Source organism: Chlorocebus sabaeus, chromosome 15 (assembly GCF_047675955.1).
Source record: "Chlorocebus sabaeus isolate Y175 chromosome 15, mChlSab1.0.hap1, whole genome shotgun sequence".
NCBI lineage: Eukaryota > Metazoa > Chordata > Mammalia > Primates > Cercopithecidae > Chlorocebus > Chlorocebus sabaeus.
In genome coordinates, this window is record NC_132918.1 from 40,437,418 (window position 1) to 40,451,982 (window position 14,565).

General features: G+C 40.6%; 1 protein-coding gene across 1 annotated transcript in view; it reads right to left on the reverse strand.

The window, feature by feature from the left end:
- SELENOT (selenoprotein T) overlaps positions 1-14,550 on the reverse strand; it is a 34,194-nt gene extending 19,644 nt beyond the window's left edge. The window contains exon 1 of the mRNA XM_008008730.3: positions 14,330-14,550. Within this exon, the coding sequence (XP_008006921.2) occupies positions 14,330-14,466 (137 nt within the window). The 5' untranslated portion in view covers positions 14,467-14,550. The remainder of the gene's footprint in view (positions 1-14,329) is intronic.
- Positions 14,551-14,565: the final 15 nt, after the last annotated feature.

The following is a 14,565-nucleotide window of genomic DNA, read 5'->3' on the forward strand; positions in this document are numbered from 1 at the left end:
GAACCTTTGATATCATTCACTCTGTTCCTCATTTTTCTCTACCAGCCAAAATTACCTTTTAAAACATTAAACTACTGAAATTCTCTAATGTAATGTAATTTCAGTACATAGCCTCTATCAAATTCTTACTCAAATTCTGAAATCACAAAAATTCACAAAAATAAATCATACCAAACACTGACACTAACGAACAACCTAATGACAAAATCTAGGTGAAAATTATATTAATTACAAGATAGACAGAAAGGTCAAGATTAAGAAAAATTACCCAAACTCTGCTTCAGGAAAATTCCTATCTGAAAGCTCACAGATCTAAGGCTCATCCCAAAGGAAGAATCGAATAGCTGGTCAGCTTCAGTGAAGTAAGGTACTATCCATGCTCCCATTCCCAACTTTCTATATCCTGACAGAGGATGTGTTAAAAAGAAAGAAAACACCAAGGCTGGGCAAGGTGACTCCTGCCTGTACTCTTGGCACTTTCGAAGGCTGAGGCAGGACTGCTTGAGCCCAGGAGTTCAAGACCAGTTTCTCCAACATGGTGAAACCTCCTCTCTTACAAAAAATTACAAAAGTTGGCCAGGCATGTAGTGCCCGCCTGTAGTTCCAGCTACTTGGGAGGCTGAGGTGGGAGAATGACTTGAACCTGGGCAGTTGAGGCCACAGTGAGCAATGACTGCACCACTGCACTCCAGCCTGGGTGACAGAGTGAGACCCAGTCTCAAAAAAAGAAAAAGAAAACATCAACAGAATAAGTAGCAAGGGTGTGTCAGGGTATCAGGGCAGCAGGAAAAGGACTAGCAGTAGCACAGAGAATTCTGGAAATTTATAGTCCCATCTGTAGAGGCATGGAGGCCAGGCCGAAAAGTTACTGATGGCGCAGTGTATTCAAAACTTAAGTTTTACCTCAACAACTTAAAGTAACATACCTCATAATAGTAAGAGCCATCTATGACAAACCCATAACCAACATCATACTGAATGGGCAAAAGTTGAAAGCATTCCTCCTAAGAACTGGAACAAAACAAGGATGTCTACTGTCTCACCACTCCTATTCAACATAATACTGAAAGTCCTAGGCAGAACAATCAGGCAAGAGAAAGAAATAAAAGTCATCTAAATGGGAAAAGAGGAAATCAAATTATCTGTCTTTGTTGATTATTTCTTTTTTTTTTTTTTTTTGAGACAGTCTCACTCTGTTACCCAGGCTGGAATGCAGTGGCACGACCCTGGCTCACTGCAGCCTCTGTCTCTCAGGTTCAAGCGATTCTCTTGCCTCAACCTCCCGAGTAGCTGGGATTACAGGCATGCATCACCATGCCCAGCTAATTTTTGTATTTTTATTTTTAGTACAGACAAGGCTTCACCATGTTGCCCAGGCTGGTCTCAAACTCCTGAGTTCAAGTGATCCTCCCACTTTGGTCTCCCAAAGTGTGGAGATTATGGGCGTGAGCCACAGCGACCAGTCTACTGTTGATGTATAATTCTATACCTAGAAAACCCTACAGATTCTGTCAAAAGGCTCACAAATCAGATAAATTACTTCAGTCAATTTTCAGCATATGAAAATCAGTAGCACCAGTTGTGATGGCACGGACTTTGTAGTCCTAATACTCTAGGGGTGAGGCCAAAGGATCAACTGAGCCCAGGTGTTAAGGTTGCAGTAAGCTGTGATTGCGCCACTTAACTAATTCTGTTATAGTTTGACATTATGAAACCTAGCAACTCCAGCCTGGGCAACAGAACATGACCCTGTCTCAAAAAAAAAAAAAAATTAGTAGCATTTCTATACAACAATAACGTTCAAGCGGAAAAAAACAAATAAAAAATGCAATCCCATTTATAACCACAAAAGACATAAATACCTAGGAATACATCTAATCAAGGAGATGGAAGACTCTACAAGGAGAACTACAAAACACTGCTGAAAGAAATCATAGATGACACAAATGGAAAAACATTCCATGCTCATGGATTCTAAGTGTCAACATCATTAAAATGTCCAGACTGCCCAAAGGAATCTTAAAGACTCAGCACAATTCTTATCAACTTACCAACCTCATTTTTCATGGAATTAGAAAAAACTATTCTAAAATTCATATAGAACTAAGAAAGAGCCCAAACTGCCAAAGCAATCCTATACTACAATGCTACAGTAACCAAAACATGGTACTGGTATAAAAATAGACACATAGAACAATGGAACAGAACAGAGAACCCAGAAATAAAGCCACACACCTACAACCAACAATGGGGAAAGGACCTCCTAATCAATAAATGATGCTGGGAAAACTGGCTAATCATATGCAAAGAATGAAACTGGACCCCTACCTCTCACCATATACCAAAATCAACTCAAGATGGATTAAAGACTTAAATGTAACACCTCAAACTATAAAAATCTTAGAAGAAAACCTAGGAAATACTCTTCTGGACATTGGCCTAGGCAAAGAATTTATGACTAAATCCTCAGAAGCAACTGTAACAAAAACAAAAATCAACAAGTGGGACCTAATTAAACTGAAGAGCTTCTGCACAGCAAAAGAAACTATCAACAGACTAAATAGACAACGTACAGAATGGGAGAAAATATTTGCAAACTATGGATCCGACGAAGGACTAGTATGCAGAATCTACAAGGAAGTTAAATCAACAGGAAAAAAACAAATAACAAGCAAAGGACAGGAATACACACTTCTCAAAAGAAGACATATGAGCAGCCAACAAACATGAAAAAAATTCTCATCACTGATCATCAGAGAACTGCTAATTAAAAACACAATGAGATACCATCTCACAACAATCAGAATGACTCCTATTTGAAAGTCAAAAAATAACAAATGTAGGTGAGGATAAAGAAAAAAAGGTAACACCTAATACACCATGTCCTTTCCCTATTGATTTATTTTTGTTGACTTTGTTGAAGATCAGTTAGTTGGTTGTAAGCGTGTGGCTTTATTTTTGGGTTCTCTGTATTTCTCCCCTTGGTGGGACTGCAAATTACTTCAGCCCACGCGAAAAGCAGAAACTTCTCAAAGAACTAAATCAGAATTACCATTTGACTCAGCAATCCCATTACTGAGCATATACCCAAAGGAAAATAAATTATTCTACTAAAAAGACATCTGTATTAGTAGGTTTATTGCAGCACTAATCACAATAGCAAAGACATAGAATAAACTTAGTTGCCCATCAATGGTGGATTGGATAAAGAATATGTGGTACATATATACCACGGAATACTAAGCAAACATTAAAAAGAAAAAGAAAAAGAAATCATGTCCTTTGCAGCAATATGAACATAGCTGTAGGCCATTATTCTAAGTGAATTAACACAGAAACAGAACCAAATATCATATTCTCACTTATAAATCAGAGCTAAACAATGAGTACACACAAACATAAAGATAGAAACAAAACAGACATTGAAGACTCCAAAAAAGGGGAGGGAAGGAAGAGGGTAAGGGTTGAAAAATTATTTACTGGAACTATGTTCACTATTTGGGTTTAATAGAAGCTCAAACCTTGGCATCACACAATATACCCATGTAACAAACCTGCACATGTAGCCCCTGTATCTAAATTTTTTTAAAAAATTAATTCAGGGTATATTAAAGTACAGAAATACAGAACAGTATTTCATGTTTAAAAATAATATGCCAAAAAGAATTACAGGCAAAATTTTTCTGATCTTAGGGTAAGGAAAGCCTTTCAAGCAGAAAAAGTATCTTAAAATTGTTGGTATCTCTGACTGCATATCAATTAAAAAATATCTGTAGCACAAAAAGTACCATAAATTGAATTCAAAGGCAGATAGGAAAAATATATTCAAAATACATTGCACAAGATGAATAGTGTTAGTATATAATTTTTCTTTTTTCTTTTTTGAGACAGTCTCTCTCTGTCTCCCCGGCTGGAGTACAGTGGCATGATCGTGGCTCACTGCAGCCTCCACATTTTGGGTTCAAGTGATTCTGGTGCCTCAGCCTTCAGAGTATCTGGGATTACAGGCATGCACCACCATGTTCAGCTAATTTTTTTTTTTTTTGTAAAGATAGAGTCTCATTCTATCACCCAGGCTGGAGTGCAGTGGTGTGATCTTGATGCACTGGGCGTCTCCTAGGTTCAAGCGATTCTCATATCTCAGCCTCCCAAGTAGTTAGGATTACAGGTGTGTGCCACCACACCCGGTTAATTTTGTACTTTTAGTAGAGAAGGGGTTTCACCATGTTTGCCAGGTTGGTCTCAAACTCAAGTGATCCACCCGCCTTGGCCTCCCAAAGTGCTGGGATTATAGGCGTCAGCCACCGCTCCAGCCTAATTTTTGTATTTTTAGTAGAGATGGGGTTTGTCATATTAGACAGGCTGGTCTCAAATACCTGATCTCAAGGGATCCACCCTCCTCAGCCTCCCAAAGTGCTAGGATTACAAGCATGAGCCACTGCACCTAGCATATAAATGTTTTATCTAAAACGAAAAGAACAAACGCCTCAATTTTTAAAAAGAGGCAATAGTTATGACCAGCCAAATCACAGAAAAAGCTATATATCAGAACACATTTAATAATAAATTTAGACTCACTAATAATAAAAGAAACACAAAGTAATTATAGGCCTCTATTTTTCACTTACCACAAATGTTTTTATTAGTAGCATCAGTACTATTATAACACCAAATGCTGGTTTGATGGTTTCATGTGTATAATTATCTCCGAACACATCAAGTTGTATATGCTAAATATCTACAGCTCTGTCTGGGCAGAGTTGCTCACGCCTGTAATCCCAGCACTTTGGGAGGATGAGGTTGGCAGATCACCTGAGTTCATGACCACCCTGGCCAGCATGGTGAAACCCCGTCTTTACTAAAAATACAAAAATTAGGTGGACATGGTGGCATACGCTTGTAGTCCCAGCTACTCAGGAAATTGAGGCACGAGAATCACTTGAACCTGGGAAGGAGAGGTTGCAGTGAGCCGGGATTATGCCACTGCACTCCAGCCTGGCTGACAGAGTGAGACTCTGTCTCAAAAAAATAAATAAATAGGCTGGGCACAGTGGTTTATGCTTCTAATCCCAGCACTTTGGGAGGCCAAGGCGGGCAGATCATGAGGTCAGGAGATTCAGACCAGCCTGACCAACACAGTGAAACCCCATCTCTACTAAAAATACAAAAATTAACCAGGCGTGGTGGCACATGCCTGTCGTCCCAGCTACTTGGGAGGCTGAGGCAGGAGAATCACTTGAACCCGGGAGGCAGAGGTTGCAGTGAGCCGAGATCATGCCACTGTACTCCAGCCTGGGTGACAGAGCTAGACTCCGTCTCAAAAACAAGAATAAAAAACATAAACAAAAAATAAAAATAAGTATCTACAGGTTTTATACACCAATCATACCAAACACCAAATGCTGTTAGTTGTAGGAACAGTATAAACTGGTACAACTTCTTCAGAAAACACTAATAATATCTACAAATAGCTTAAACAATGTCCATACAACTTGTCTCAATGGAGAAGAGTTTTTTGTTTTTTTTTTTTTTTTGAGACAGAGTCTTGCTCTGTTACCCAGACTGGAGTGCAGTGGTGTGATCTTGGCTCACTGCAACCTCTGCCTCCCAGATTCAAACGATTCTCCTGCCTCGGCCTCCCAAGTGGCTGGGACTACAGTCGTGTGCCACCACACCCGGCTAACTGTATTTTTAGTAGAGATGTGGTTTCACCATGTTGGCTAGGCTGGTCTTGAACTCTTGACCTGAGGTGATCCACCCACATCCCAAAGTGCTGGGATTATAGGCATGGGCCACCACCCCTAGACGGAGAAGTTTTTTAAATGCACTGCTTTTATATAATAAAATGCTATGAAGTTATTGGATGACAGGATTTTCTTTTTTTTTTTTTTTTTTTGAGACAGAGTCTCGCTCTGTCGCCCAGGCTGGAGTGCAGTGGCGGGATCTCGGCTCACTGCAAGCTCCGCCTCCCGGGTTTACGCCATTCTCCTGCCTCAGCCTCCCGAGTAGCTGGGACTACAGGCGCCCGCCACCACGCCCAGCTAGTTTTTTGTATTTTTTTTAAGTAGAGACGGGGTTTCACCGTGTTAGCCAGGATGGTCTCGATCTCCTGACCTCGTGATCCGCCCGTCTTGGCCTTCCAAAGTGCTGGGATTACAGGCTTGAGCCACCGCGCCCGGCCGAATGACAGGATTTTCATCTTCTTTTATACATATCTGTATCTTCCAAATTTTTACATTCTAAATTTTTATAACAGCTACCAAGCTGAAGCAGAGGCAAACCAGGTAAAACCTACCAAAAAGAAACTGTATTGGCAACTGTCAATTTATATGCATTAGGGATTTAGTAAGTGGGGGAGGGAATGTGTAGGATAGGTTATTACAAGGCCAACAACAGTTGACTACGACAGGGTGTGCTCATTTTTTAATATTAACTGATGACAGCTACTATTCTAGGCCTTAGAGATACAATCTAAAGCAAAACAGACAAAAATCTATGCCTTTTTGGCACCAGCAACATTCTAATGAAGGTACAGTTAGTTAATACCTAAAGCTGTTTCTGTTGTCTCGCTGGAGAAAGGAGAAAAAAGAAAAAAAAACAACCTGAGGGACTATGGAGAAAATGTCACAAAACAAAAAAGCAGTAGTTCATGTCTGTAATCCCAGCTGTTTGGGAGGTAGTGGAGGGAGGATCGTGAGGCCAGGAGTTTGAAACCAGCCTCAGCAACACAGTGAGACTCCGGTGTCTACAAAAAGTTCAAAAAATGAGCCAGGTGTAGTGGTATATACCTGTAGTCCTAGTTACTGGGGAGGATGAGGCAAGAGGATTGTTTGAGCCCAGGACTTACAGCAAGACCTCTGTCACTTTAAAAAAAAAAAAAAAGCAGAAACAGTAATCAAAGATTCAAAATAAGCACCTACATCCAAAAACATTCTGCAACAGGCAGAAGAAAAGGATGATAAAAGAGATGCGGAAGAACTACAAGGAAACTCAAAACCAAAAAGCAGATTTAAAACATATTTTGGGGCCCTCGCAATTAGGGCCATTAGAATGGCCACTATTAAGAGAACAGAAAGTAACAAGCATTGGTGATTCAGAGAGATTGAAACCCTTATACATTGTTGGTGGGAATATAAAATGGTACAGCCATTATGAAAAACAATATGAAGCCAGGCGCGGTGGCTCATGCCTGTAATCCCAGCACTTTGGGAGGCCGAGGTGGGCGGATCACGAGGTCAGGAGATCGAGACCATCCTGGCGAACATGGTGAAACCCCGTCTCTACTAAAAATATGAAAAAAAAAAAAAATTAGCCGAGCGTGGTGGCGGACACCTGTAGTCCCAGCTACTTGGGAGGGTGAGGCAGGAGAATGGCGTGAACCCAGGAGGCAGAGCTTGCAGTGAGCTGAGACTGCGCCACTGCACTCCAGAATGGGCGACAGAGCGAGACTCCGTCTCAAAAAAAAGAAAAACAATACGGAGGTTCCTGGAAAATGGAATTACCATATAACCCAGCAATCCCACTTCTGTGTATATATTCAAAATAATTCAAAGCAGGATCTTGAAGATACATTTGCACACCATGTTGATCACAGTATTATTCACAATAATCAAGAGGTGGAAGCAACCCAGATGCCCATCAATGAATGGATAAACAAAGTGTGGTATATAGATTTGAATGGACTATTGTGCTGCCTTAAAAAAGGAAATCCTGCCGTTTGCTGTAACATGGATGAAACTCAAGGACATTATATTAAGCAAAATAAGCCAGTGCCAAAAGGACAAATACTGTATGATTCCACTCATAAAGTGATCCAAATAATAAAAAGTGAGAGTAGAAAAGTGGTTGCCAAGGGCTGGGAGGAAGAAGAGAGGGAGAATTAATGTTTAGTGGATACAGAGTTTAGGTGTTGCAAGATGAAAAAATTCTAAAGCTCTGTTGCACAATAATACAAATATGCTTAACACTAATGAACTGTGCACGCAGAAGAGATTAAAATAATAAATTGAATGTTATGCGTTTTTTACCAAAGTTTTCTTAAAAAATCTATCGAGGCCTTAAAGAGAAAAAGTAATGTGACAGAAAAAAATTAAAATTACAGATCTGAATAGTATCATTATAGATGAATCTTAATAGACAGATCAAAGCTTTTTTCCTATAGAAAATACCTTATTTCTGCAGCCCACAAAACATTCACAAAAACTGACCATGTTTGTTAGGTCACAAAGAAAACCCAATAAGCAGAAACAGTAAACGTCATTCTCTGATTATAGTGGAACAAAATAGAAAAATTTTAAAAACTCAACCTGTCAGACCTCTGAGTCCAAGCTAAGCCATCATATCCCCTGTGACCTGCATGTATACATCTAGATGGCCTGAAGCAACTGAAGATCTACAGAAGAAGTGAAAATAGCTTTAACTGATGACATTCCACCATTGTGATTTGTTTCCGCCCCACCCTAACTGATCAATGTACTTTGTAATCTCCCCCACTCTTAAGAAGGTTCTTTGTAATTCTCCCCACCCTTGAGAAGGTACTTTGTGAGATCCACCCACTGCCGGCAAAACATTGCTCCTAACTCCACCGCCTATCCCAAAACCTGTAAGAATTAATGATAATCCCACCACCCTTTGCTGACTCTCTTTTCGGACTCAGCCTGCCTGCACCCAGGTGAAATAAACAGCCTTGTTGCTCACACAAAGCCTGTTTGGTGGTCTCTTCACATGGATGCGTGTGACACAACCCACCTTATGATCTTCCAGTAGGAGTATTAACTAATTCAACTATGTCAATATTTAAAATGTTATACCTTTTGTATTAACATTTTGCTTTTACGCATTTATTTCATGGAAACAATTGGACAAGTACACCATATTCATCTTGGCAAAGTAATTTTGTAAAAAAATTGGGCCAACATAAATGTTAACCAATAAATATTATGCCTGTTGATGCAAATCTGTATTTACTGACATGAAAACAAGTGAGGGTGAGAAGCAAATTTTTAAAAAAGCATATAACTATGAATTGATTTATGTAAAATTATTTCACATAGTACGTGTCTATATAGAATTTTGAAGAAGACTATATAGACACGTACTACTGTATTATACAGGATTTTTAACTGTCTTCCTTTTACTTATTTTTATAACTAAAATGTATTATTTTCATAACCAGCTATTTTCACGTTTTTTAAAGCTGAGAGGAAAGTTTTCAAAGGCTTATTTAACAAAGATCTCATCATAGCATTAAACACTATTAATAATGAGGCCGGGTGCGGTGGTTCACGCCTGTAATCCCAGCACTTTGGAAGGCCGAAGCAGGCGGATCACGAGGTCAGGAGATTGAGACTATTCTGGCTAACACGGTGAAACCCCATCTCTACTAAAAATACAAAAAATTAGCCGGGTGTGGTGGCGGGTGCCTGTAGTCCCAGCTACTCGGGAGGGTGAGGCAGGAGAATGGAGTGAACCCAGCAGGCAGAGCATGCAGTGAGCCAAGACCACACCACTGCACTCCAGCCTGCGAGACAGAGGGGAGACTCCGTCTTAAAAAAAAAAAAAAAAAGACAATAATGAAAATAACAATAATAAGCAATTAATTGACAAACAGCAACATATAAACTGAGCTAGGTGTTTTAAACTGATCAGGGGACTTCAGCTTTCCTCATTTCCTGTCCCCACCCCCATATGATAAGTCAGGCTTCATTTGCATATGCTCTTCCCTTAGTTTGTAAAGCTTCTTCTCTGTATCTCTTGGTGGAGTTCTCTCTAACCTTTGAGGTGAATGACAAGTAGCCAAAAAAAAAAAAAAAAAAAAAAAAAAAGGCATAAACAAAAACTTAAAATATGTCCCCATCACTACAGGACTTGATTTATCAGCAGTTCATGCTAAAACCTACGCAACAAAATTTTTTCCTCACCAATTCCAGGCTGCTTGTCAATATTCCTTCCCTCCCACCAAAAACATTCATAGAACTCATTTATTTTAATTATCATTCCAGTGAATGGTGTAACGTCACCACAGAACTCAGGAATCATCTTTGACATCTCTCACTTCATGCCACCTCTTTTTCCCCACAAACATATAATTCATCATTAAGAGCTGTTAAATTTACCACATAAAGATCTTTCAAATACGCCTCTTTCTATTTCTACCACCTCCTTTCTTTTCCAAGTTCCATCATCTCTTGCCTGGACAACTCCAAAAGCCACCCTAAATGGTTTCCCATCTATTCTTTGACTCCTGGAATGTCTTTTCCACAAGGAAACCAAACGGTCTTTGTTAAGCATGGCCTGCCAGACCCTCAAGCTCTTAACGGCACCTTCTTTTAGGTCTCTGAGATCAGTAGGCTTAGGCTTCTCTGGTAAAACTGTGGTCTTTCCTACTATAAGAACACTGCACGTGTTATTCCCATTGCCTGGAAAGTTCTCGCCAAATAAATCCTATCCTTCGAATCTCAGTTCAAAGTTCATTTCCTCATAGAAACCTTCCCTGATCCCGACTAGCTATCTCTCATACCACCACATACATAATCTTTCTTCACAGCACTTAACACAAATTGAATTTTATGTGTGTGGTCAGTACATGGATTAATGGCTGCATCTGCTCTTGCTGTGAAGTCCATGAGAGCACTGAATTGAATTCTCTGCAGGAAGCAAAGTGCCTGCACAGAGTAAGTGCTCCAATATCTGTTGAATATGCAAATATCAAGTCTACAGTAAAGTAACCAATATGATCTCTGTAACTCACAATTTCTCCAATTCAGCATTTTACTACTAATCTTGATGTCTATCAACATCCAAATCTGTTTGTGTAACAGTTTTTCATTTACCTCTTAAAACTATATTTAGAAGTTGGCTGTCCTAAAATTACAGCAGTAGATTCTCAAATTAACAAAACTTTGAAAATCCTGCCATATTCTACTTATGTTTTGAAATCTCAATTTCATTTAATCTACTATTCTCAGCAATTCAATTGTCAAATGTTCAAGTAAATATTAACTGTAATGGGTTGTAGCCAATAATCTCTTTAAACTGCAACTAATTCAATGCTATAGATTTGATTACATGTTAAATCACAGCTACTTGTGAGGCTGAGGCAGGAGAATCGCTTGAGCCCAGGAGGCAGAGGTTGCAGTGAGCTGAAATCCAACCACTGCACTCCAGCCTGGGCGACAGAGCAACACTCTGTCTCAAAAACAACGGAATTTTAAGCTCTGATTGGAGAACTTCCTTTTTCTATGTTAAATGTTAAACATCCAAATAGGCGGAATAAATTTTTTCCAAGTATGAAGCCAATATAATCAAAAGTATCTAATTATATTGCTCAATCGATATAATAAACCAAAGACTCAGATACACAAGTAATACTATGCCAGTCTGGTAGGTTCTTGAGATGGTTACATCTTTAGCATATTTAGTTCCTGGCATATAGCAGGTATTACACACAGCCTGGGCAACATGGCAAGACCAGGTCTCTACAAAAAATACGAAAATTAGCCGGGCGTAGTGGTGCGCGTCTACAGTCCCAGCTACTTGGGAGGCTGTGGTGGGAGGATCATCAGAGCTCAGGAAGTCAAGGTTCTGTGATCATGCCACTGCACTCCAGCCTGGGTGACACAGAAAGACTCTGTCTCAGAAAAAAAAAAAAAAAAAAAAGGAAGAAAGAAAGGAAAAAAAATGAGAATAGGTAAGTTACTCTACAAGCTTGATCTCTCAGCACTGTGTTGCTATTTTGTTGACTAACAATTGCAAAAGTGGTACAATTACCAGGTGAGATATTGAGGTATAGTTATTTTTGATAAAGTACTCATGATCAATATGAGGGGAAAAAGTCAGTTGAAATGAAGGTAAAATAGTTCTCTTTTGACTATTAGCAGTGGTAATTAATGAAAAACTGCATTTTATAATGCTGACTTCAAATGGAATTTTAAAATTCTCACGTTTATCCTCAAACGTATTAGCTTCCTGTCCTTTCTCAAACAGACTTGCAAATTAATGTCAAAAGATTCTAGCAAAACCAGAAACCCAATATTCACTTTACCACAAACAGATTAATCTATGGGGGGAAAAGCAACAAACAACAAGCTAAGGTGATATGTATTTGGTGGGTCATATTAATAAAGTTATTTCCCATCTACAGATTTAAAAAAATGATCTCTGGTGGATAGTGTCAGAAAAATAAAAATAAAAATAATTTTTAAAATGGAAGTATTTTTGTTATATAACATGCTGAGGGTGACTGTAAAAGAAAATTATTAGGCTTTTGGGACAGGTCTGTACTTAAAAACAAAGAAAAACAAAGTATCAAAAGTTCAAGAGAAATACTTACTACTTCTTTTTCTTTAAGTTTAATTTGAAGGACTGAATGCCCTTCCCTACGTTTGTTTACACATTTTGAAAACCTTGCTATGAATAGCCCTGGTGGAAGATACACCTGGTAAATCATTGTGACAAGTGTTCCAAAACAAGCAAATGTACAAGTCATATTTTGGAAAAGCAAAAATGCAACCAAGAGATAAAGTAGGATACAGAAAAATTATATAATTTGAAAACTGCAGTTTTTAAACTACTTAAATCTGTAAGTATCGCAACCCTTAACAATCTTTAGGTTGGTAAAATGATTACTACCTTCTAATTTAAAAATTAAGGAAAAAAGTTAATGGTTAAACCATCCTCCCATTTGCAGTATTACATGAAAGATGATATATTCCAGGCACATAGTACACTGTACAGGGAAGTTTTTTGCTTCTTTTTTTGAGACGGAGTTTCCCTCTTGTTGCCCAGGCTGGAGTGCAATGTCGCGATCTTGGCTCACTGCAACCTCCGCTTCCCGGGTTCTAGCAATTCTCCTGCCTCAGCCTCCCAAGTGGCTGGGATTACAGGCATGCGCCACCACGCCAGGCTAATTTTTATATTTTCAGTAGAGACGGGGTTTCTCCATGTTGGTCAGGCTGGTCTCGAACGCCGGTGGTCTCGAACTCCCGACCTCAAGTGATCCGCCAGCTTCGGCCTCCTAAAGTGCTGGGATTACAGGCATGAGCCAGAGCGCCAGGCCTTGTTTGTTTTTACTCAGGAGAAATTTGCAATGTTTTTAGTTTTTACTCCAAAAATAAAGTCTCACCATCTTATTTTCTAACTCAAACATCACCTTAAACTGATTTTTAAAAATTATTTTAAAGATTTGCTTGGTCTTCAGTGAGTAAGCAAAATGCTAGTTGGAGAAGTAGAAAATCTAAACTTTAATATACTAATACATGAAGTTCTTAAAAGAAGGGTTTAAGTGAATGATGGCCAACACCAGCATTCCAATGTATCACGACTGTGATGATTTACTAATCTGGCTATCCTGGCATGGTCAGTTTATCCTGAGAAAATGTCATCTTTGGGGGTGTAAGATTCTCATTTCTATAATTTTACAGTTTTGGTGTCTTTTTCCGAATCTTTGGAGCTTTTCAATCCCCACCCGCAACCTCACTTACCGTATAAAATGCATCATTGCCCTGTTCCTAGCGATTAGGTTAAAAACAAAATCATTTAAAGAACCCTGTCGAAAACTGCCGAGATCTCTTCTGGGAATACACAAGACAACTGAAAGGTAGAACGAGATGCCAGAGCAGGCAACTCCTGGGAGGCAGGTGAGGCATGAATGTGAGCGAACTGTCAAAGTTTAGAAGAACAACGTGCTCCTTTCCTGACACTTTGGAAATGGCAAACAGAACCAGCATCCCCAGACCTCCCCTCCACGCCCTCCAGCTGTCAGACGCCCCATTCGCAAACTGAACAGTCCCCCCAGCAAGTCCTGGAGAAAAACGGCGTCTGTCACTCCCGGATCCTCTCCAACGACCCGAATTAACCTTCACCTAGCCAGGCAGCGAAGCCGCCCAACATAACCCCGGAAAAGAAGGCAGGAAAAGTGAACTGAGTGACAAATGCTTGGCGCTCCTCCGCTGACGCGGCGCCTACTCATCCCCATCTCCGCAGGCAGTCGGGGTGGCTATGGCGTGACGCCGCCGACAGGTCCTCCGTACTAACAGGTGTCCCCCCCCGTCTTCGCCTTTCAGCGTTTAACCTTCTCGCGCCCTCTTTCCCCACTCCCACTGTTCTAGGAGGCAAAAATCAAGTGAGCAGTTGTACCTGGAAAAGGAGGGCGGCCTGACCGCTCTAAAAGGGCCAGCGAGAAGGCTGGCTGTGGAAGGGCGCCCGCACCATTCTGCGAGGCCAGCGAAGGAAGATGCAGCCAGCTAGGCCGCGAAGCCGGGGCCTCGCGTACCCAGCGGCGCCGAGCACAGGCGCGGCGGGGTGGCCGGGGCCCACTGCACATACTCACCAAATCTGGAACTTGAGCAGCGGCCCCGTGGCGTACTGCATCTTTAATCTCTTGCTGGGCACGCCGCCCAGATTGGCCGAGGCCTCGCTCCGGACCATCGCCGACGCCACCACTAGGAGAAGCAGCAGAAGCCTCATCTTAATTGAGCCAGCCGCTTCGGCCGCCCTCAGACTAAGACTGCAGCCAGCCCAAAGCCCAGGCGCGAGCTGCTCCCCACTGCGCAGGCGCGATCAGCC